General features: G+C 38.9%; 1 protein-coding gene across 1 annotated transcript; it reads right to left on the bottom strand.

Annotated features, from left to right (window-relative positions):
• Positions 1-263: 263 nt before the first annotated feature.
• LOC121309950 (tetratricopeptide repeat protein 21B-like) lies at positions 264-24,778 on the bottom strand. Its single transcript, XM_041243149.1, has 29 exons — positions 24,659-24,778; positions 23,955-24,084; positions 23,414-23,524; positions 22,974-23,140; positions 21,144-21,266; positions 20,870-21,027; positions 20,208-20,292; positions 19,747-19,845; positions 19,076-19,268; positions 18,893-18,990; positions 16,330-16,530; positions 15,569-15,698; positions 12,973-13,130; positions 12,627-12,842; positions 12,248-12,486; positions 11,792-11,864; positions 11,583-11,693; positions 10,404-10,542; positions 9,327-9,433; positions 7,189-7,377; positions 6,875-6,985; positions 5,502-5,583; positions 5,212-5,362; positions 4,309-4,470; positions 3,725-3,932; positions 3,249-3,473; positions 1,521-1,641; positions 993-1,060; positions 264-753 (listed from the first exon to the last, which is right to left on the bottom strand). Exons 1-29 carry the CDS (start codon positions 24,683-24,685, stop codon positions 676-678), a joined length of 3,960 nt encoding a protein of 1,319 aa, XP_041099083.1. The 5' UTR covers positions 24,686-24,778; the 3' UTR covers positions 264-675.
• Between the last annotated feature and the right edge of the window lie 61 nt (positions 24,779-24,839).

Below are 24,839 nucleotides of genomic sequence, written 5' to 3' on the forward strand. Positions count from 1 at the left end.
GCACTCCTCCAGGAGCTGGTAGTTCTCCTGCGTCTACTCGAGAGGGAGCCCCTGAGTGGAAAGAGGCAACTGGCTTGGCTGTCGACGGCCACTGACTTTCACTTCTTCTGAGCTGTTTAGGAATTTGCTGCAGTGTGGGAACATACTTAGAGATTCAAAACTGGGGTGAAAAGACAGGGATAGATACTTCATTCTTCATATCACTGGAGCATAGGAGCCAGGCTCAGAAGAATCAAATCAGAGACATGGTTACATTGGATTTTTAATAATATCAATAGTTTGGTGCACAATAGTGTTAAACAGACCAACGCAACATGGCAATATGGGCTAAATCGCGCTGCTATATCCATCATATATCAAACTGCATAGTGAAGCAGCTGCAGAATAAGAATTTAACATTGCTCTTTTACAACATGGAATACTGCTAATCGTTTTGGTTTGATTGTAACCCTAACCCTTCACAGCCCTGGGTATGTTCCCATTCCTATTCAATGACTATTGTCTCAATGTCAGATAGACTGGACACTGGGCAGCAAAGCGCTAGATGTTTATTACACACAATGTTATCCCATTGTTACACAACAACATATTTAATAAAGACATTTTAAAATAAGTCGAGAAATGATTCTGTCCCAAATATTTTTATTATGTTGGCAATATACATGCATCCTTCTCTCATGGCCTAAGAGAGAACTGGGCCTTTTCCAGGATATCTTTTCGAATTTTTGGGTAATCAGGGTGGTCAGTCAAAACCTAGAGAAATAATAAATGCAATGAATATTGATTTATTTTTAAGATTATATTATACCAAACTGTTTTTATTTTTGATCTTGCTTTCCTTTTACTTTGTTTCTCTATAGAAATGTATTTTATTGTGACTTTCTTGTACAGTGCATTGAGATACTGTTTAAACATTTTGATTTGATTGGATTGGATTTCATGACCTCATAGGCTGTGCTAAGTCTGATCTTTATACTTAAAACATGGCATACCTTGTGACAGACATGTATTGCCTCTGTGTATTTCTTATCCTTCAGATAATTAAAAGCAAGCTTGTAACCTGTAAAACACAATGAAAGCTGCTGAATAAACACACACACACACACAATAGGATGACATCACTGCAGTAGGATCCACATGTTCTTAATCCTGCAATGTGCATTTTCTGAAAAACTTTAAATCAGCTCTACTTCATTATTCTGGCCTCTAGGTGGCAGAAGAAAACGTGAAAAAACATTACAACAACAGCAGGGGGCGCTGTGGTCTTCTAGTGAATGCTTTTGGGAGGCAAAACCCAAAGCAAGGATGTAGCTACAAAACACAGACACCAAGTCAGGATTCTTTTTGTTTTTTGTTTTTTTAACACGTTTATATTATTTTTGGCTTCTGTCAGGTCATGTTAAACATACACTCAGTATACTGCACTGTATGCCGTCCAAAGCCCCAAGCCCTTGCCTTTGTGTTTCTATCAGTGGTGCTGGGTCAAGCAGTAGCTAAAAGGATGATAATAACGAACTCACCTATAGCTGGGTTTGCCCTGTTGCTGTATTTCCAGGCCATTTCATAGTGACTTGCAGCGTCCTTATAAGACTGCTCCTTCTCCATAATGAAGCCCAGGTATTCAAATGCTTTACAGCAAGACTGAAAGACAGAAAAGAAAGACAACAACATCTTAGAGTTAGACCCAAACTCCCAGAAACCTACCATTCAACAAAATGTCAAGAATTATTAAAGACAAGCAAGCAAGTAGTTATTCATCGCATTATTATAATAGGCTAAATCACTACATTATAGATTTAACCAATTCCCTCTAACATTATACCCCAACTCCAGCAGGTAAACCTTTCAAATGAAAACGAGAAGAGAACCCTTGCAAACTGTGCAAACACTGCCATCTAATGCAAAGTGTTTTGTTTCATTGCTAGATACGATAGCTGCAACTCAGAGCATTACTCACCATGTTCATGCAGCACATTTTCCCATAGTACAAAACAATGGGCTTTTCTTTTTAAAGGGTCACCATTGTATTTTCCCATGTGCTTTTGCAGTTTTCTCCCATGGTTATACCATAGTTAACCCTGGTTTGCCATGTATTTCAATATGCTTCACCATACCTCTATGGACTTTAACAGTGATTACCTACGCTTTATCACAAATGACCATGCTTTCACTGTGCTTTATCACTTTACCATGCTTTCACTGTGCTTTATCACTTTCCCATGCTTTCACTGTGCTTTATCACACTACCATGCTTTCACTACGCTTTATCACAAATGACCATGCTTTCACTGTGCTTTATCACTTTACCATGCTTTCACTGTGCTTTATCACTTTACCATGCTTTCACTGTGCTTTATCACACTACCATGCTTTCACTACGCTTTATCACAAATGACCATGCTTTCACTGTGCTTTATCACACTACCATGCTTTCACTGTGCTTTATCACTTTCCCATGCTTTCACTGTGCTTTATCACACTAGACTGTACGAAAGTGATGTGAAATTATCACAAATGACCATATGCTTTCACTGTGCTTTATCACTTTCCCCATGCTTTCACTGTGCACGATCACTTTCCCATGCTTTCACTGTGCTTTATCACACTACCATGCTTTCACTACACTTTATCACAAATGACCATGCTTTCACTGTGCTTTATCACTTTCCCATGCTTTCACTGTGCTTTATCACTTTACCATGCTTTCGACTGTGGCACTGATCACGTACCAGACCCATGCTTTCACTGTGCTTTATCACTTTACCATGCTTTCACTGTGCTTTATCACACTTTACCATGCTTTCACTGTGCTTTATCACTTTACCATGCTTTCACTGTGCTTTATCAAACTACCATGCTTTCACTGTGCTTTATCACACTTTCACACTGTGTTTTATCATATGAATATTTGTCATTAATGTATTATGCTTCTTCTAGTGTTTCTAAATGCAGTAGTGTTTAATACTTGTGGACAACATAAATATGTAATTGATGCTACAGCGCATAAGCATCACAGACAGTCCTTTGGTTTTAAAGACCCTGATTAGCACTCATTTTACAATACCTTAAGTAAGGTAACATTACATAATGATTTTTTTCTCTTTTTTTCTGGGCCCTTACATTCATTTAAATATAGGCATCAAGTATTCCAATATACATCCCAGCAAAACAACTACAGCACAAGATCAAGCTGAATGACTGTGACAGGACCTTCAACCCAAAGCACAGCAGTCATGCCTCAGCCTCACCTTGTTGTACAGTAGGCATCGTTTCAGTAAGTCCGTTGCTATGTCATATTTGCCAGACTGTATATAAATGTCAGCCAGCAGCAACCAGCACTTTTCCAGGTCTTCAGCCTCGGCTGCATTCCAGGACACTTTTGTGATTCTCTTCAGCTGGTTTCTGGCCCTGGGAGTCTGCTTCAGGATCATGAAGGCTTGTGCCATAGCCAGGAGGGACGACACATGCTCCTTCTGGAATCATTCAAACACTATTGGCATCAATCACATGTATGATATTTGTAATACTTACAGAGGTATTTAGCACTGTTAACACATGGACTCAAAGGAACAACTTATAAAATACAGTAAATAAAGATTACAGACATTACCTGTATTGAGCAGGTAGGGAATGAAAGATACTAACTTCCTTTTATGAGTATTTCCATAAGTAAGCGCTAGGGGAGTGATTCTTGCTAAATATTAAACAACCAATACATCCATACCTCAGATGAAGCCATTTCAGTGAATGCAACGAGAGCCTTTTCAACATTGATCTTGTCTTTGGTAGCCATCAAGCAGCAGTTCTGAAGCAGAAGCACTTGCTTCTCTCCCTGCAGCGTGCGAGGGTGATACTCCTTCAGTAAGTTCAGTGCTGTCCTCACTGCCATCTCCTCTGATTCTTGTCTTTCTTTCAAGAGATCGTTGCTGTTGCTGTTAATCCAGTGGGAAAGAGACGCATCTTAATCTAATACCTGAACCTTCTTTATCAGATCCTTTTATAGGTTAATAATACAGCGTGTTGTAATGAACTCTCTCTAGTAGCTGAACCTTCTTTTTCAGATTTTGTTAGAGGTTCATAATACAGTGTGTTGTAATGAACTGTCTCTAGTAGTTGACTGAGTGTAACAGTAACTAAATAGATATATCTGGGCAATCCACCGAGTCTGTCTAACAAAACTTTGACCTCATGTTACCTGCCCCGCAGCACAATAGCAATGCATGTATTAATAAGCTGTGTTTCTGTGTAATTTGCATTGTGCAGTACCATTAGACTTCTTAATGTTGCTCCATGCCTGGATGGTGTTACCTGGTTTCCTCGTCAATGCTTACAAACACTTCTCCTCCTACGGTCTCATTGTCTGGATTCAGGCATATCTGGATCATTTTGTACACAGCATCTTGTCCCCACTCGGTGTCTTTACGGGCCTTATTCAAATGCCTCAGTGCCTCATTTGGTTGTCCCATATACCTGAATAAAATCACACACACACACACACACACACACACACACATATATATATATATATATATATATATATATATATATATATATATATATATATATATATATATATATATATATATATATATATATATATATATACAGATTCAGTGAAGACCACACTGTTCCAAAGGATGCTGCATTGCTAAGTGGATGCTTAGATTCACTGAGGATAAAGTTCATTTCTATACTAATGTATCTAATGTAGGGGTTTCCTACCCTTCATCTACTAGTTTCTCTTTTCTAGTTATGGTGATAGAGTGAAGGATTTATTTCACTGGTAAGGACATCAGTAATGAACCCACTTGAACATTCTTGCTAAAATCAATATTCATGCAGCATTCTCTGTTTACCCTTGTTTATTCTTCAGTTTTACCAGTGACACAACATTTTATTATGCAAAGCATCACATAGCAATATTAGACACATATCTCATTGTGTGAATCTACCAACTGCTGCAACATATTTACTGTGAGTGAACTGTGAGAGAATGTGCTGTGCAATCAACAAAGAGTAAAACACAATCATTCCATTCTCTAAATTCTAATTCTATAAATTCTATTCTGTAGAAGTATGCTGACCTGTAACATTATGTCACAGTTTTTTTTTCATTTAGATGCATAAACTGCATTCATGTGACATACAATGAGCCAGATCCTAAAAGCTCAAGACCTCACTTTTTCAAGAGAGTATTCAAGTAGTACATACCACAAATATAGCCCTAAGCAGTAATTGTAGCCTGGTTCAAGGGTAGACCTGGTAGATGTCTTTTCTGCCATTTCCAGAAACGCTGGTGCATCATCAAGTTTACCAGTTCTCCTCAGTAAATCAATTAGCTTGGCCAGGACTAAAAAGTTACCTATTAAGGTAAGAAAAAACAAAAAAAACCCAGATACAATCATGAAGTGTCTGGCCCAAGGTTGTGCCTTGTGGTCCCATGGGAGACACTAAGAATTGTACGACTTTGCCAGCATGATTCCAGGGGCTAGCTGTTCTACCTGATGCTCGTCCCATCAGCTGTCTGTAATGAAGTATTGCTTTTTCATAGTCTTGTCTTCTGAACATGAGGTCTGCCATCATCTACAAGGGAAGTCACATTCAAGGATTACGATCCTCAACAGAAACGCTTCAGTTTTGATGTTCTGTGGGTTCACACTCAAGGGAAAAAGGTGAATGCACTTCCCTGGCTGAACATCGTTCAAAGTTTCAATAATTACCCGGGGTAAGCTGATACTTGTAGTTTCCAAGTAATTTCCTTTAAGAAGTATCTGTCTGCAGGTATTAAATCAATCACAACACAGCTAGTAATGAATGTGATGATTTAAAAAACAAACAAAGCTGCCCTTTCCTCACCTTTACAGTTGAGTACCACTCAATGACAATTGACTTCCGCATTGAGTGTTTTAAAAGCAGATTGGAATTGAATTTTCCTCTCATCTGGGGTGCAGACATTTTTACTGCCATACTGAGGCCCTGCTGACAACTGGCAATGAAAATATGCTGCAAAACTAATAAATGCAACTGATTCGCCGCAACAATGTGACTTTTCCTTACCCTAACATGAACATGTGAAAACTGGGATATGCAGTTCTTTGTTGAGTTCTTAATTGGAGATAACATCTTTCCCAGGACTACAATCCCACAATTCACTGCAAGATTTGTAAGAAAACTAAGGAAAGTGAAAAAACAAAGGATTTCATATCAAAAGGATAAAGGATACAATTGTAAAATATAAGTGAGTTTTAGTTAATTTGGTTATGGCAGGTTCTATATTAAATAAAACTGTCAGATTGTCATTGATTGTTACTCAATAATTGTGTAAACGGGAAAGGGAAAAGGGAAACGGAGGGACCGTATTGTTTTGTGTTGAGTAAATAAACACATTTTATTCCATTTAATTAATACCTAACAACTTCACATTTCTTAAAGGTGTTTCTCTGAAAATATACAAGCATCGATACACTCCTTATATCTACTCAATAAGGTGTATCATCAGAAGCACGTGCAATCTTACTCTAAAACATTCATACCCTTGATGTTGACAACATTCCTCATGCATATTTACTGCCAGAACATTGAGGGCTTTATTGTGAAGCTAGTGCAAACACAAAAGACACATTTTCTGAGAGGAATAAAACAATTGCAGGAAAAAGCAGCTTGACCGTTGCTATGAGTAGTTGCTTGTTTTATATATGCTAACATCATTTTACACCTCTCAATAGAAATGCCCTTTCACCTGCTTCAGAAAATACCCTGTATATGAAAAAGGTTATTTGAAATCTCCTTGTCTTCAAAGTAATGAAAGTGATCCCTTGCTCTGCTGTTCACCACAGAGCAATGAGGCTTGGCTGGCAACAGTATGCAAAAGTACCATAGCAGCATCTTCATTGTCATCTTCGTTCTTGAGCAGCATTGCACATTGGTGCTGGCAAGAATCCACATCTCCTTGCTCCAGGTATAGATTAGCCAACTCCAGCATTATCTAAGGGTTTAGAATGGTAAAATATAAATAAAATACAACAATATACTATATATATATATATATATATATATATATATATATATATATATATATATATATATATTATACTTTTGAACTGGATACATAAATATGCATAAAAAAGGCTGAATGGTTTTATTAGGACTTTTCATACACAGTAGGTATTTAAAAAATCTAAAACTGACTTTGCTGTCATCTTCAGAGTACGTCAGAGCCTCCTTGTAATATTTGATAGCCATTTCATATTCCTTCAAAGCCAGTTCCTGCTGGGCTATCTGGGAACATATTAAAGAAGCCACTTTTCTCTGGGAGGGCATCCTCTCGGGCTGATCTACTGAGAGCCGTCTCAGTACTCGGGACTGAACATCATAGGCCTGACAAGAACAAAAGAGAAGGGACTGAAAAACAACAATGTTTCCTGGCTATTCCTTCAACACTCTTCGATAAGACTGCACTGCATGCCTCCATGCCACAAACACGATGGCTTGCACCCACGCTGGAAGACACGTCAGCATAATTACACAAATACTGCTTTTATATCTTGTAAAACAAAAACCTCAGCAGTTTAATTTATGGTTTGTTAAGCACTCATGTTTTTTCTCATTTGTTAACATTAATTTATTGCCCTTTAAATAGCAGTGTAAACTGTTCACTTAAAACATTTCTGAGCAACAAACCGTGTTTAATGGGAGAACTCAACAGCCACATGCAATCAATAAAAATGTCAGCAACTAAGAAGGGATATCCGGATAGGAGAGTAGCCAGCACACTAACAAAGCAATATCACATGCCAGTGATAGGACTGGACATGGCCAAGCCAGTCTCTTCAAAGTACAATTACTAGTCTATTTTTATATGTTGGGTAGGGTTAGGGTTAAGGTTAGCTTGTTTTAACTGAGTTACTTGTGCCTCATATACTGTTAAACATTTGCTTGCATATTGCACCATGTAACTGTGACAGAGATCGAATGATTCTTGGTGTTAGACCTCCCTCCCAACCTGCTAGGGCACTGTGTAAAGGGAATGGTGTAGCCAGGACTGGATGGCCTGATAATTCATTCCCAGGGTTAGGTGGAAGTCAGCAATCTAGAAAGGGGGTGGAGCTATGTTACACTAAATCATCACTGCCCTTTCTATCACTAAAGAAGTGTGGATTAAAACAGAGCAATACATACCGCTGTATTGCCTGTTAATATTGTTATTGTTTATTGTTGTTTCGCCATCAGGCAATTGGATTGCAAAATAAAACATCATTGCACCTGAATCATCATTGTCTGTCTGTTTACTGATCACTTGCACCTGCACTGTTTACCATTACCTTGATTAATGTTTCTACAGCCTCTTTCAGGTCTCCTGACTGTGGGCTGTTTTACTCAGTTCTTTACCTTGCTTTATGTTTCTACAGCCTCTTTCAGGTCTCCTGACTGTGGGCTGTTTTACTCAGTTCTTTACCTTGATTAATGTTTCTACAGCCTCTTTCAGGTCTCCTGACTGTGGGCTGTTTTACTCAGTTCTTTACCTTGCTTTATGTTTCTACAGCCTCTTTCAGGTCTCCTGACTGTGGGCTGTTTTACTCAGTTCTTTACCTTGATTAATGTTTCTACAGCCTCTTTCAGGTCTCCTGACTGTGGGCTGTTTTACTCAGTTCTTTACCTTGATTAATGTTTCTACAGCCTCTTTCAGGTCTCCTGACTGTGGGCTGTTTTACTCAGTTCTTTACCTTGCTTTATGTTTCTACAGCCTCTTTCAGGTCTCCTGACTGTTGGCTGTTTTACTCAGTTCTTTACCTTGATTAATGTTTCTACAGCCTCTTTCAGGTCTCCTGATTGTTGGCTGTTTTACTCAGTTCTTTACCTTGCTTTATGTTTCTAGAGCCTCTTTCAGGTCTCCTGACTGTTGGCTGTTTTACTCAGTTCTTTACCTTGATTAATGTTTCTACAGCCTCTTTCAGGTCTCCTGACTGTGGGCTGTTTTACTCAGTTCTTTACCTTGCTTTATGTTTCTAGAGCCTCTTTCAGGTCTCCTGACTGTTGGCTGTTTTACTCAGTTCTTTACCTTGATTAATGTTTCTACAGCCTCTTTCAGGTCTCCTGACTGTGGGCTGTTTTACTCAGTTCTTTACCTTGCTTTATGTTTCTAGAGCCTCTTTCAGGTCTCCTGACTGTTGGCTGTTTTACTCAGTTCTTTACCTTGATTAATGTTTCTACAGCCTCTTTCAGATATCCTGACTGTGGGCTGTTTTACTCAGTTCTTTACCTTGATTAATGTTTCTACAGCCTCTTTCAGGTCTCCTGACTGTGGGCTGTTTTACTCAGTTCTTTACCTTGATTAATGTTTCTACAGCCTCTTTCAGGTCTCTGGACTGAGTGTACGCCTTTGCCAGAAGAATTAAATACTTGACGCCATTCATCATCAAAGTCAAATCGTTTGCTGAAACACACATTTAAAAACCTGTGTTTAGAGGGTTCATCACAGTGCATAGTAGCAGTGCTAATCAAAAAAACAAAAAACAATTGACTGAAAGACTTTAAAGCTTCTTTTTCAGGAACAGTGGCTTGAAACCTAGTTCCAGGAGACCAGGGGACCTAGTTTGAGGCAATTTTAGCCTCTTTCACACTGGCATGCTCTACGTGGGTCAGGACCCGGTGTCACGTGGATCGAGTACACAATTTCACACTGATTTTAATAAAGCAGGGCTGACCTGGGTGATAAACGCAAGTGCACAATGCGGGTATCAATGCCACAGAAGCAGCTTGTTACGGACGCTTCCATCCAAGCGTCTCTGGATTGAACCGTCTGCCCAAATGTTTCTTCATCCCTGCTGCAATCTGGCTCACGCTGTGTTTTAAGCAACAAAAATATGGCAGAAAAAAACAAAATGTTCCTTGCCGAAGTGAAACCTTCAGCAGGTGCGGCTGTTTGTTATTTTGTCCTCCGTCATGCATTTTGTTTCGCTCAACCCGGGTCAAAGAGTGTTGACCCACATCCTGAGGTGGGTCGCTGGGACCCGGGTTAACCTGGGTACGACCCAGGTACGTGGTGTCACACTACGTGGGATTGTGACCCGGCTAGCCAGAACACGGGTCCGGACCCAGGTTGGAATGACAGTGAGAAAGGGGCTTTAATTGTATCAAACCCCAAGTCTCCCCTGGTGTGCCATGGAATGGCCTGTAACCTAGTATCCTGAAACCAAGTTCCAAACCACAAAGTGGCTTTGTGTTCCCTCAGCTTTAGATCCACAAAAAGAATTGTGTATATTAGTAGAAGTACCAGTGCTTATGTTTTTCCATTGACTAAAGTAAAAAACATCTCTGATTAAGTAATCACGTGTTTCAGCGAATGGGACGTGCGCTGTGTCACTAAAATAAAAACAATGCACCACTGCCATACAAACGTTTACCGTAGTCATGCTGCAAAACCTGTTGGAGAAGTTTCTTGGCTTGATCGTATTGCCTGAGTTTCAGGAACAGCTCTGCCAAGTCATGATACAGGAAATCCTGCCCTTTGATCTTTAACGCTGCTTCATAGTAATGAATAGCCTGAAAGAGACCGTCAAAATGAAAACACAGTAGTAAATAAATACAAAAAAGAATGACACAGTCTGTGTGCTTCTTACCATGTTTGTTAAGTCAAACAAGAAACAAATGAAAGTCATACAGTACCCAAGTACAAACTATTAATGTCTTAACACAATATGGAGACATCTAAACATAGTAGAGCCTTTAAAAGCCAATACTGTAAGAAATCAACAGACTGTGTAAGGCAGTCAGTGACAGATTGAAAATAACTCTAAGCCGGTGGAATTGACTTCCAAGAGTAGATACAAATGCCAATATATATATATACATTGCTGTACAAAAGTCTTAGACATGTTGCATTTCTACACTGTGATGCATTATGAGCATCAGCAATTTACTCAAAGCCGCCATTAGTGTTTTCTACTATTATAACAACCTTGACTTGCATAAAGAAGGAAAACATTGAGTGAAACAGCTTGCATCACTCGATTGTCAAGGTGTGGTATCCGAAGCATAATCAACAAGTACAGAGAAACATCATCTGTAAATGACAAACCCAGGACTGGAAGACCCAAAAAGCTGTCTAACAAGGATGAGCAATACTTGAAGATACTATATCCTTAATGAATAGAAAGAAGAAAAGCGTTGAATTGACAACAGAACTGGCAGAAGGCACAGGTGTCGTTGTCGATCAAATCAACAGATGATGTTTCTCTGTACTTGTTGATTATGCTTCGGATACCACACCTTGAAAATCGAGTGATGCGAGCTATTGTGCGCTTTGTGATTGTGGTCCCCTATGAAAGGCATTATATAAAATAAATATTGATTGATTGATTTCACTCAATGCCTTTCCTTCTTTCTGCATGTCAAGGTTGTTGTAATAGCAGAAAACACTAGTGGAGGCTTTGAGTAAAATGTTCATGATGCATCAGAGTAGAAAAATGCAACATGTCTAAGACTTTTACACAGCAATGTATATATGTCCTTCATGCTCACTTACTAACACCAAGCCCTCACAATTGAAGGTCAGCTGCGATGATACCTTATCACAATGATACCTTATTATATTGGTGGGTTTTAACTAAAGCCTGGCCTGTCCTGCTTGCCAGGACCGCATCTCTTGTGTTCTTCTTTAGTGCCTCTTCATACATCTCAATGGCTTTTTCAGGCTGGAAATACACATCAGTAATTATAAGTGTTAGCCAGGACAAGGCTGACTCTTTGAATTGTTGAATATGTATGAACTGACAGAAATGAATATTAATACCTCCTGGATTTTCATATAAGCATCCCCCAGTAAAAGACTTGAATGTGCACCTGGCACCCGGTCCCATAATTCTCTGCAAAGATGATACAAAGAAAACAAAATCTCATTGCTGTTTAAATCACAACTACAGAAATACATTGAGCTGTGCTATTACAAGTGTATCACTGTTACATAATATAGGCTCTTCTTTTCCATATTCACTGTTGGTTTTGTCACATAATCAATGTTTATTATCAATCACAATCAATGATATCTTTTAGAATCCCATGTATGTATTCAAACCAAATGTACAGTAAGTGGCAATAATAATAATAATAATAATAATAATAATAAATAATAATAATAATAATAATAATAACACACATTCATATTATACATTTATCAAAGAAGATGAGCTATAACATTTGTGATTTATAAAGAAGCTTAAGTTTAGAAATGGAATTGCCCTTCAATTACCTATAGCATCCAATGTAGAGTCTCTTGTCATTCCGTTTATGCAGGTAAATGTCAGCCATTTTCTCTTTAGCCTCAGTGTAGTATGGATGAGTGGGTGTGATGTTTCTGAGCACACTCAAAGCAGTCTCAGTGTCTCCTTTGTTCAGGGCTAAATCGACGTTAGCAAGAGTTACACGCATCTCATCAGGAGTTCCAGTAAACTCAACAATGGCATCTTGCATTATCTTGGTAGCTTCATGCTGTGGGAATACAACTTGCTCTTTAAATGGGGAACTGCAGAAATACTGTATAGCCTGGGGCAAGCAAAGACTGAAGAACCTTGAAAGGGCTAATTAAAAGTAAGATTAAAAAGTGATTTATTTGTTGTTGCTCTTCTTACCTGCTCCCCGTTTAGCCACAGAGCCTCTGCCAGCTCCAGGTACACAGAAACACGGTCGCTAGAGCTGCTGGGGGCCTCCGCTGCTTTCCCAGCTCCAGCTCTCCTCATCCCCGGCAGACTCAGGATCATCTGCAGGGTTTTGATGGCTTCTGGAAGACTGCCTGTCTTCTTAAGTGCTTGGGCTCTGAAGAAGTGGTAAACAGGTAGTTCTCTAACCTAATGGGGGAAAAAGGAATATAAAGAATTACTGTGTGTTTAAATAAAATGTTTGATATCCAGAAGAGCTGTTTTTATATTTATCAAGAAGGTCCAGCCTTTGCTAGCCATGCCTATGGTAGGGCTTTACCTTGAAGTCGTAGCTGACAGCCATCTCCAGAGAGTGGGAACACTGTTTGAAATCCCCCGTGGAGAGGTATACCTGAGCCATTAGAAGGTGTGCCTCTGCAAAGGTGCCGTCGAGCTCCAGGCAGCGCTGTAAACAGCTCTGGGCTGCTTCGAAATCACCTGCAGACAAAAGTCAGTTTAAATAATTAAAACAAAAACTCCCCAAAGATGAACTCTACACAGATACACACCTCAGATTCTAATTTCATGATATCCAAGAAAGTAAGCAGGTAGTATGATCATCAGAATCTGGAATAAATCTCCATAGTCCAGAGCCCAAAGAAGAAAAGAAGCTTATTTAAAGTTATGAAGGAGTCTTAGTGGCTCAGTAAGGGAGTTTCTCCCATCTGGACACAATGCCATAAATGGAGAAATGACACTGCTGTAGACAAGATTAGTATCTCATGTATAGAATGTAGATACTGCCCTTCAACAATAATTGGAACAGTAATTGGGACACAGAATGTCCAATACTGTACACACTACATACAGTGCCTTATTTATGTACTAGGGAGAGGGCGTGTTTTATTGCATTAATTTTTAGAATTTATTTACCCTGAGTAACTCAACTCCAATACTGTACACACTACATACAGTGCCTTATTTATGTACTAGGGAGAGGGCGTATTTTATTGCATTAATTTTTAGAATTTATTTACCCTGAGTAACTCAACTCCAATACTGTACACACTACATACAGTGCCTTATTTATGTACTAGGGAGAGGGCGTGTTTTATTGCATTAATTTTTAGAATTTATTTACCCTGAGTAACTCAACTCCAATACTGTACACACTACATACAGTGCCTTATTTATGTACTAGGGAGAGGGCGTGTTTTATTGCATTAATTTTTAGAATTTATTTACCCTGAGTAACTCAACTCCAATACTGTACACACTACATACAGTGCCTTATTTATGTACTAGGGAGAGGGCGTGTTTTATTGCAGTAATTTTTAGAATTTATTTACCCTGAGTAACTCAACTCCAATACTGTACACACTACATACAGTGCCTTATTTATGTACTAGGGAGAGGGCGTGTTTTATTGCATTAATTTTTAGAATTTATTTACCCTGAGTAACTCAACTCCAATACTGTACACACTACATACAGTGCCTTATTTATGTACTAGGGAGAGGGCGTGTTTTATTGCAGTAATTTTTAGAATTTATTTACCCTGAGTAACTCAACTCCAATACTGTACACACTACATACAGTGCCTTATTTATGTACTAGGGAGAGGGCGTGTTTTATTGCATTAATTTTTAGAATTTATTTACCCTGAGTAACTCAACTCCAATACTGTACACACTACATACAGTGCCTTATTTATGTACTAGGGAGAGGGCGTATTTTATTGCATTAATTTTTAGAATTTATTTACCCTGAGTAACTCAACTCCAATACTGTACACACTACATACAGTGCCTTATTTATGTACTAGGGAGAGGGCGTGTTTTATTGCATTAATTTTTAGAATTTATTTACCCTGAGTAACTCAACTCCAATACTGTACACACTACATACAGTGCCTTATTTATGTACTAGGGAGAGGGCGTGTTTTATTGCATTAATTTTTAGAATTTATTTACCCTGAGTAACTCAACTCCAATACTGTACACACTACATACAGTGCCTTATTTATGTACTAGGGAGAGGGCGTGTTTTATTGCAGTAATTTTTAGAATTTATTTACCCTGAGTAACTCAACTCCAATACTGTACACACTACATACAGTGCCTTATTTATGTACTAGGGAGAGGGCGTGTTTTGTTGCATGAATTTTTAGAATTTATTTACCCTGAGTAACTCAACTCCAATACTGTACACACTACATACAGTGCCTTATTTATGTACTAGGGAGAGGGCGTGTTTTATTACATTAATTTTTAGAATTTATTTACCCTGAGTAACTCAACTCCAATACTGTACACACTACATACAGTGCCTTATTTATGTACTAGGGAGAGGGCGTGTTTTATTGCAGTAATTTTTAGAATTTATTTACCCTGAGTAACTCAACTCCAATACTGTACACACTACATACAGTGCCTTATTTATGTACTAGGGAGAGGGCGTGTTTTATTGCAGTAATTTTTAGAATTTATTTACCCTGAGTAACTCAACTCCAATACTGTACACACTACATACAGTGCCTTATTTATGTACTAGGGAGAGGGCGTGTTTTATTGCATTGATTTTTAGAAATTATTTACCCTGAGTAACTCAACTGTGAAGGAGTGAGGAACTGAAGTGTTCACGTGACTCAGCTGTTCAGGGTTTAAATTGTGACTACAGAAATCTATGAATATGTAACAGGCCGGGCTGAGGCTGGTGCAAACCGGTGACCCTGCGTCTTAACCACAACACAAAAATGCCGGACTCGTCTGCATTCATGGCTGTAGAGCTTTTAACCTCATCTCATCTAACTGACATGGGACAGGGCAATCCATGACAGCAGTGTATCACACAACTCTGCCCGTTACAAATGACCCAAAACAGCCATGGGGATCTATCAGGCAGACACAGCATGTATAACACTAAAAAATTCTTACCTGAGAGATATTTAACTTTGGCCAAAAGATAGACAGCTTCCAGCAGAGCAGGGGCAGCTTTAACCACTGGGTCTAGGATCATAGCTGAGTGCTTCAGCACAAAGGGCAAGGGCTGGCCAGGAATCCAAGGCTGAAAAAGGAAAAGTAACAAGAATATAAACTTCAAATGAGGATGAAGGAAGAGATATGGATAGCAGGGGAGTCCACGACTACACTGAAACTCTCACTATGGGCACTTTTTCCTACAGTACTGTAATTGTTTTTTCAGCTGGGCCGTATTTTAAAAGGTTACATCAGCACCTCCTCACAAAATGAGTCACAGATAACAACCTGCATTTCATTTCAATGTAGACTTTTGTTTTGCAACAAGAGGATTTGTAACCATTTGATGTATTTTTGGCACAAAAAGCACCCCCCCCCCCCCCCCCCCCCCCCCCCCCCCCCCCCCCACACACACACACCATTTGAATCTGCATTAACACATCTCACTTTCAACCACTGAATAAATCTCTAACCAGATTTATAAGAAATGTCCAGTCAATTTGCATTAAAACAATGCTTATCAACATATAGTTGAAACAAATACAACATGTGCACACACCAAGGCATTCGCTATACCCCCTATACCTCTGGAATATTCATCCTCATCAGGGATAATACATAAATATTGGATTTAACCACAGAACAGAGATTACATTGCATGATAGTTTCCCTTTTGTACTTTTCAAATACTCCATTGACATTGCTTTTTTTTCATTTACCTTGTTTGGATAGAAGTCTAAATATGCTCTCACTACCTCGAGCAGGAAGGCAGGGTTCAGTTTCTCTAAGTACTCCCCTCCCAATGGAAGCCCTTCCAGGGCAGAGAAGTGCAGCTCCAGAGCTTCCTTCAGCAGGCTGCTCACTGCCTCCTGATCCTGGCCCTGCTTGGAAGCCAGTACTGCCTGAAGGTACACCACTTCCTAACAATGAACAGATCACATTTAGCACAACATCTGTATCGTCCACGAAACAAATGAGACAAGCTCCCCATACCTGGAGGTGCTGGTAAATTTCACTCCAACAAAGACCCGTTTCATCTGGGATCTGAGGATTAGGCAGACCAAGTGTACAGTATTTAAAACGTAAAAGTATTCACCCCCTTGAGTCAATATTTGGTAGAGGCACCTTTGGCAGTAATTACAGCCATGAGTCTATTTGGTCTCTGCACATCTGGACACTGCAATTTTTGTCCATTCTTATATGCAAAATTGCTCAATCTCCGTCAAGTTGGAAGGGGACCTTTGGTGAACAGCATTTTCAACTCTTTCCACATATTTTCAATTGGATTGAGGTCCGGGCTTTGACTGGGCCACTCCAGGATATTGGCATTTTTGTTTTTAAGCCACTCCAGTGTGGCTTTGGCTGTATGTTTGGGATCATTGCCCTGCTGGAAGATGAATCTTCTCCCAAGTCCCAGGTCTCTTGCAGATTTCAGCAGGTTTTCCTCCAGGATTTCTCTGTACTTTGCTGCACCCATTTTGCCCTCTATCTTCACGAGCTTTCCAGGCCCTGAAACAGAGAAGCATCCCCATAGAATAATGATGCCACCACCATGCTTCACTGTAGGGATGGTGTTCTCAGGATGATGTGCGGTGTTAGGCTTGCGCCAAACATAGCACTTAGCGTTGAGGCCAAAAAGCTCTATTTTGGTCTCATTAGAACATAGAATCTTCTTCCACTTGGTCTCAGAGTCTCCCACATGCCTTCTGGCAAATTCTAGCTGAGATTTGATGTGAGTTTTTTTCAAAAATGGCTTTCTTTTTGCCACTCTCCCATAAAGGCCAGTTTTGTGAAGCATCCAGGCTATTGTTGCCGTATGCACAGTGGCTGCCATCTCAGCTGTGGAAGACTGTAACTCCTTTAGAGTTGCCATAGGCCTCTTGGTGGCCTCCCTGACTAGTGCCCTTCTCGCCCAGATACTCAATTTTTGAGGACAGCCTGTTCTAGACAGATTCACAGTTGTGCCATATTCTCTCAATTTCTTAATAATGGACTTTACTGTGCTCCAGGGGATATTCAATGCCTTGGAAATGTTCTTATATGCTACCCCTGATTGGTGCTTTTGAAGAACCTTATTCTGGATTTGCTTTGAATGCTCCTTCATCTTCATGATGTAGTTTTTGTTAGGAAATGTACTTACCAACTGAGGGACCTCCCAGAGACAGGTGTATGTAACCTGAAATCATGTGAAACACCTTAATTGCACACAGATGGACTCCATTCAACTAATTATGTGACTTCTAAAGACAATTGGTTGCACCAGAGCTTATTTAGGTGTGTCATGGCAAAGGTGGTGAATACTTATGCAATCAATTATTTTCTGTTTTATATTTGTCATTCATTTAGAACAATTTGTAGATTTTATTTTTCACCTTGACATTATGGACTTTTTGTATTGATCAGTAGCAAAAACTCCTAACTATATCAATTTTGATTCCATGTTGTAGCACAATAAAATGTGGAAAAGTCCAAGGGGGTGAATACTTTTGAGAGCCACTGTATATTGACTAGTGATTTGGCTGTAGTTCTGAATGTCCTGAGATACCACATCAGCTATGACGGCACATACACAGGAACAGGAAGACCATCACTGTCAATTGAGTTTAGAAATTCTGGAGAAGGGGCAACCTCAACCCATGCTGCATACCTAATGGTTAAAAATGTAAGTTATAATGGAATATTACAAACAATGCAATACAATGTGCTTTTATATAGCACTCTTCACCTGAACCATCCAGGGTGCTTTACAATACAAAATAAAGAAGAAGCCATTGGCCAATCCATCCAGCTCAAGAATAAGCTGACGCAACCAAATCTGTTTTTAAACTTGATTTGAAAGACTCGACTGTGCCAGCATTCCTGATATGACTCGGGACGCAGTTCCACAGGCAGGGAGCAGAGCAACTGAAGAATCCCTCGCCCCTCCGGATTTTACACCACTTCTAAGAACTACCAAAGCTTATCATTCACTGATCTCAAAGTGTGACTCTGAGCATCAGGTACCAGCACCAGCATTCACTGATCTCAAGGTGTGACTCGGAGCATCAGGTACCGGCATCTCCTGTAAATATAAAGGCTCGCAACCATGAAGGGCCTTATAAGTAGTAAGCAGAATTTTCAAATCAATCTTGATTTTAACAGGAAGCCAGTGCAGTGATTTAAGGCCTGGAGTAATGTGTTGTGAATGACGTGTGTGAGTAAGCATAGATATTCATATACATTTAGTATAAGTAGCATAAAATGATCAGCACTGTAAACTAGTAGCAGTATGCAGCCCCTTACCCTTGACTTCCCAATGGATTGCTGAACTTCCCTGAGGAATTCCAGCTGTTGCTCTGCCTCCAGCAGCTGTCCTTCCAAGAGCTGGCATCGAATTATGCCTGAGTGGAAAAGCAAGCACGATTGCTATTACCATTATGAAGAACAAGTGGACATGGTATATTTAAACAGGTATTGCTGAATTACCTGCTAGAGCAGGTAAACTATTTCCATCCAGGTTCACTGCATTTGAGTACCATTTTGCAGCTTCTCGGACGTTGCCCTGCAGGGTGAGCAGGTAGCCCACCTCAGTTGCAATGTCTGCATCAGCGGGAGCCATCAGGAATGCACGCTGAGCTAACCCATAAATCTGGGACTGCATTGCTTGGTTCTTTCCACACTGAAGCACAAAACAAAAGCAAAGAAATACCATCAACATGTTTTTATTTACACCAAAAAGGGCTCAAATTTGGGATTAAAAGGGTTTCATTTTATAAGATGAAATGTATTAAGAACATGATATTGACAGATTCACTGTGGTCTGTAAACTTAAGCATAAAAACACTGTAAATCAAACATATCCTTTCAGGTCACAATTTTTTGTTTGAATTTTTAGAAATTTTAAAACAGTTTCTGTGAACTCAATGGAGTTTGAGAAGCTGTCCTGCGAAAACACTGAAAAAAACATTTAAGTGTTAAAAAATACATACATAGATAGGAAACTTCTCGTGGTACAATTATACACGCAGTGACTGAAGTGGGTATAATATATCACAGAAGTTTAGCTTAACAAAAGCAGTTACTGTATAGCTAGAGAATGTACTAAAACACCAAATGCTGCCATTAAATCCAGATTTGAGAATATAAAGATGACTCACCAGCCTGCTAATAGGAGTTATGATGTGCAGGTGAAGACTTGCATTGCCAGGCTCAGCAGTCTCAAGTGCACTAATCAGCTCTCGTACAGAATCAGCAGCCTGATACAATGTGAAAAGAAGGGCTTTGATACAAGGGAATCCATGTATTATAAAAAATAATAGGTGGGCCTCTTCAATGAGCTATAAGAAAACAATTCCATCTCAAGTTTCTGTGACAGCTGATAAATTACTCGACCTATATATATATATATATGTGTGTGTGTGTGTGTGTGTGTGTGTGTGTGTGTGTGTGTGTGTGTGTGTGTACGTAAAAACCCTACAGCTTTTTCTCTTATTCTCAGTTCACCTGTTTAAATAATAATAATAATAATAATAATAATAATAATAATAATAATAATAATAATAATAATAATGTTTCATGTTTCTTGGTTTGGTATCGTGGAAATGTTTGATTTATTCACCTTAGCTAGGTTGCCATCCTTTGCAAGGCTGTGAACCACCAGAGCCTGGAGAGCATCCACATTAGTCCTGTCTTTCTGAAGAATTCTGGAATATATAAATACACTTGATGGCATTGTCTTTGTAAACAGAACATAGCATCCCAGAGGTTCAACCTATTTTTTTAAAAATGTATTTGTCAGGGACAATGTACAATTTTTAACATTCATGACAAGCCACAAGATGTATTGTACCCAGACTTAGCTATAAGCTCATTTACATCGGAAGTCCTTGGGCTCGTGAGAAACCAAAAAAAATATATAGTGTACAACTAACACATACAAACAGCACATTACAATAGATACAACAACATTAATAAATTAGTTCATATAAACCAAAACCCCATACTTGTATGCATACCATACGCATGGTCTCTATATCAGGCAAGCACACCACTCTAGCAGGGCTTGCTCCGTCAGTCACATGTCAGCACCGTGCAGCAGTAGCTCACATAGGCTCTAATTTGTTTTTAAGTGTAATGTACAAGGAGGTAATCATTCACTATTCTAATAAATGATGAGGCCTGAAAATATATCTATTTTTGAACCCATTTCTAATTCCACAAATATAGATATATGGTTAGGGCTTGTTTGTTAATACTTGAATCTGTTTATTTTTTACTTACCTCTGGGCTGTTTCAAGCGTCTGGTCCCAATCCTGTTGTGCTAGAAACAGCTTCATCTTTAAGATCAGTGATGGCAGAAAACTGGGGTGTGAGACAACAATCTGGTTCACAATTTCATGGGCTCCAGAATAATTCTGTCTTTTCATGAAATACTTAACCTGTAGATTAAGCATTGGATACAAAAACAAGTTATTGCTTCATCTCTTTGGAGTGTATGCTTTTAAACACAGTCATGACTCACTGTTCGAGTAGATTACAGATATAGAGTGCATACCTTTCCCATCAAGCCTATCACATCTTTCGAGTCTTGTACTCCGTCATCAAAATATCTGATGGATTTGTTTCTGTTAAACTCCTTGTCAGAGTTCAGTTCTATCCATCCTTTAAGAACAAGACCCTGCACACAATCGGAAATGGAACATTTCATGTGTAATTCATTTTAAAGCAAGCAATCAGTTGCCATGCTTTTCTTTTTGGTAAGCATAATTCTACATTCCAATAATTTCCAAGTCACACCCATATACCTTGGGTACGGACAGGACAAGGGCTTCAGGACTAGATTCAAAAAAATGTCTCAGGCAACAAGTCATATCAGTAACTATAGAAAAAATAGTTTTAATAAATATTTGTATAAATTTTTAAAATAACATGCAATCTTACAATATAAACATATTCATACACCCATACCCCACACCCATACCTTCAGTGAGAATTATTACAACATAGGAATAGTATGATAACACATGTTACAAGCGACCTTAAATATCTAGATCAATACACGGTATATACAATGTCGGGGAAGTTACTTTTCAAACTAAGAATGTTACAGTTACTTGAACAAAATAGTTACAATTACTTATTACTTTGAAAAACATGTTACTTAGAAATAGCTACTTCATAGGAGAAGCCAATTCCTGTCCTGACAAGCCACACCCAATCAAGGTTTTTGCTATGTTTGAAATAGTGTATTGTAGTAATTGAAAATTGTCAACTGAGAATTGTCTGTTCCCCGCCCTGTATTGGGGTTCCAGGTCACAGGTACACCATTGCAGTTGTGGGAACCGCCCCCGGACTCTGCTTAGCCAATTGAATGGATTTGCTCATTACTGCATTTACTCTCCGACTTGCACTGTTGAAGCTCTTTCCCACATTATGCATTAGCCGTTCTGCCTTTTTTTTTAAAGTTACAAACAATGAACCGTTACAGTGCCAAGTTACTTAAACAATGTAATCAGATTGCAGTAATGCATTACATGTACTGGACTGTGTTACTCCTTAACACTGAGTATATATGTAATCAGATTGCAGTAATGCATTACATGTACTGGACTGTGTTACTCCTTAACACTGAGTATATATGTAATCAGATTGCAGTAATGCATTACATGTACTGGACTGTGTTACTCCCCAACACTGAGTATATATGTAATCAGATTGCAGTAATGCATTACATGTACTGGACTGTGTTACTCCCCAACACTGAGTATATATGTAATCAGATTGCAGTAATGCATTACATGTACTGGACTGTGTTACTCCTCAACACTGAGTATATATGTAATCAGATTGCAGTAATGCATTACATGTACTGGACTGTGTTACTCCTCAACACTGAGTATATATGTAATCAGATTGCAGTAATGCATTACATGTACTGGACTGTGTTACTCCCCAACACTGAGTATATATGTAATCAGATTGCAGTAATGCATTACATGTACTGGACTGTGTTACTCCCCAACACTGAGTATATATGTAATCAGATTGCAGTAATGCATTACATGTACAGGACTGTGTTACTCCCCAACACTGAGTATATATGTAATCAGATTGCAGTAATGCATTACATGTACTGGACTGTGTTACTCCTCAACACTGAGTATATATGTAATCAGATTGCAGTAATGCATTACATGTACTGGACTGTGTTACTCCTCAACACTGAGTATATATGTAATCAGATTGTAGTAATGCATTACATGTACTGGACTGTGTTACTCCCCAACACTGAGTATATATGTAATCAGATTGCAGTAATGCATTACATGTACTGGACTGTGTTATTCCCAACACTGAGTATATATGGATTTTAGGATCTACCAACCTCTCTTGATGAGTCTGCAATTTTCAGCATCCTGTCTATATACTCCTTGGCTTTGTCACTGCGCCCCAACAGCCACAGAAACATCCCAGCATAGTACAGAGGCTTCTCTCTAGCAGTCTTTCTGTTTATTTTCAATTCACTCTCTAGTTCCACAACGGCATCTCGGTCTTTTAACAAGCAAAACATCATTATTTATATGAAATAAAAACAATCTCCGTTACTATCTTTAAAGGAAAGTGGGTTGACTATTTAAACTCTTCTTGGTTTCATTCATCATTTTCTAAAACTCTTTCATGATGATTTAAATTGAAATTTGAAATTCAGAAATAGTTGCTGTTTAGTCTTTGAAGTTTCACGCACACTTGTGAGTTCAATATTTGTGAATAGAGACCACAATTGTAGTTTTATTATGTTAAATACATAAGTAAGCAGATACCCACCGACAGTTTCACTTTGTTTGTGAGCATAAATGAGGGCCATAGTGGAACAAAGGGACACATCTGTTTTGTCCTTTACTTGATTCAACTCTCTAATGGCTTCTTGGGTACGACCTGTAATGGTGGAACAGTGGTTAGAATCATCTGCAAACTTTGTATTTTTATTTTTATATAGCGCCTTACATAATGGACCACCATCACAAAGCACTTTACAAGATACGAGACTAAAGGTGTGTGAACTACGCATCAGCTGCAAAGTCACTTACAAGAACGTCTCACCCAAAAGACAGAGCACAAGGAAGTTAAGTGACTTGCTTGTACAAGTCAGTGACTAAGCTGGGATTTGAACCGGGTACCTCTGGATTACAAGCCAGTTTCTTTAACCACTGGACCACAAAGCCTCCTCTGAAAAGATAAATCCACTTTCACTGCCATGGATATCACTGGCACTCTGGGTAAGGTTTGTGCAACTATTGTAAACATATGTCAGCTGAATGATCGTGCATAGTGTACTTACCTTCCACACCAATGCATTTCAACTTACCTTCCATTAATATTCCATAGGCTTTAAAAAACAGCAGAACAGGGTCATTGATGTACTTTTTCAGAAATTCACTTGCAATCTTTATTACATGTCGGTAGTATTTCTCCTGGCAATAGTAAGTAAGGGATGCCTAAACAAAACAAAAATACATTTCAGAAAGGATGATTTCAGTTGTGAAGCAAGGAGGAGGTTTTAAGAGGGAAATCACAGTGGTCTTGTATAATGCTTTAATATGAATTGATGGGATGGAGAGAGCTTTTTCACACGCAAAGCCTTCTGATCAGTGGATTGCCTTTGTTTTGCTTTAGATTGTGTCCTCCGGTTTATGAAGCAGCTACGGGGCTGCCACACGGACTAATGATTTCACATATTGATTGTACATACATGGTTTGTTAACTGTAATAAAGGCTATCAAATCAACAATACACCACCTTGAGCTGAGATATTTGCAGCTCACTGTATTTAGAAAATAAAAAGAATAAATCTTTTTAAAAATCGTGTTTTGTCGTTTAAAAACCCTGACACTGAAAGCACAGGGTTCTTTCCATTGTAATATACACATTATGCGGGCTGTTAGCAGAAATGAACCAGCTTCTGAACATGCCTTTAGTTTAACTAAGTTATAACAGTACTAGCGCATACTATTATTACTGTACTTGCATTTGAATTTCAAATCAGTTCTGTTGCTATACTGTAGTACATACCAAACATGTTGGGTCTGTGTCAGCCATTTCAATTTGTTCTCGTGATTTTGTGTGATATTATTAATGCCACGTTTGATTTTATTTTTTACAAATGCGTCTTCGCTGCGTCTATCAGATTGCTTTTGGCGTCTTTGGTTGCTAAGCAACTTAAACCGCTCAGCGCACTGGGGACAATCGAGTA

This window comes from Polyodon spathula, chromosome 3 (genome assembly GCF_017654505.1).
Source record: "Polyodon spathula isolate WHYD16114869_AA chromosome 3, ASM1765450v1, whole genome shotgun sequence".
NCBI lineage: Eukaryota > Metazoa > Chordata > Actinopteri > Acipenseriformes > Polyodontidae > Polyodon > Polyodon spathula.

Coding starts and splice junctions, on each gene's coding strand:
- LOC121309950 (XM_041243149.1), bottom strand. CDS start 24,685: ATGGCTGACACAGACCCAACATGTTTG. Junction 15,699..16,329: donor TAGACTTCTATCCAAACAAG/GTAAATGAAAAA, acceptor TTCCTTTTTCAG/CCTTGGATTCCTGGCCAGCC. Junction 10,543..11,582: donor AAACCCACCAATATAATAAG/GTATCATTGTGA, acceptor GGTCTCTTTCAG/GCTATTCATTACTATGAAGC.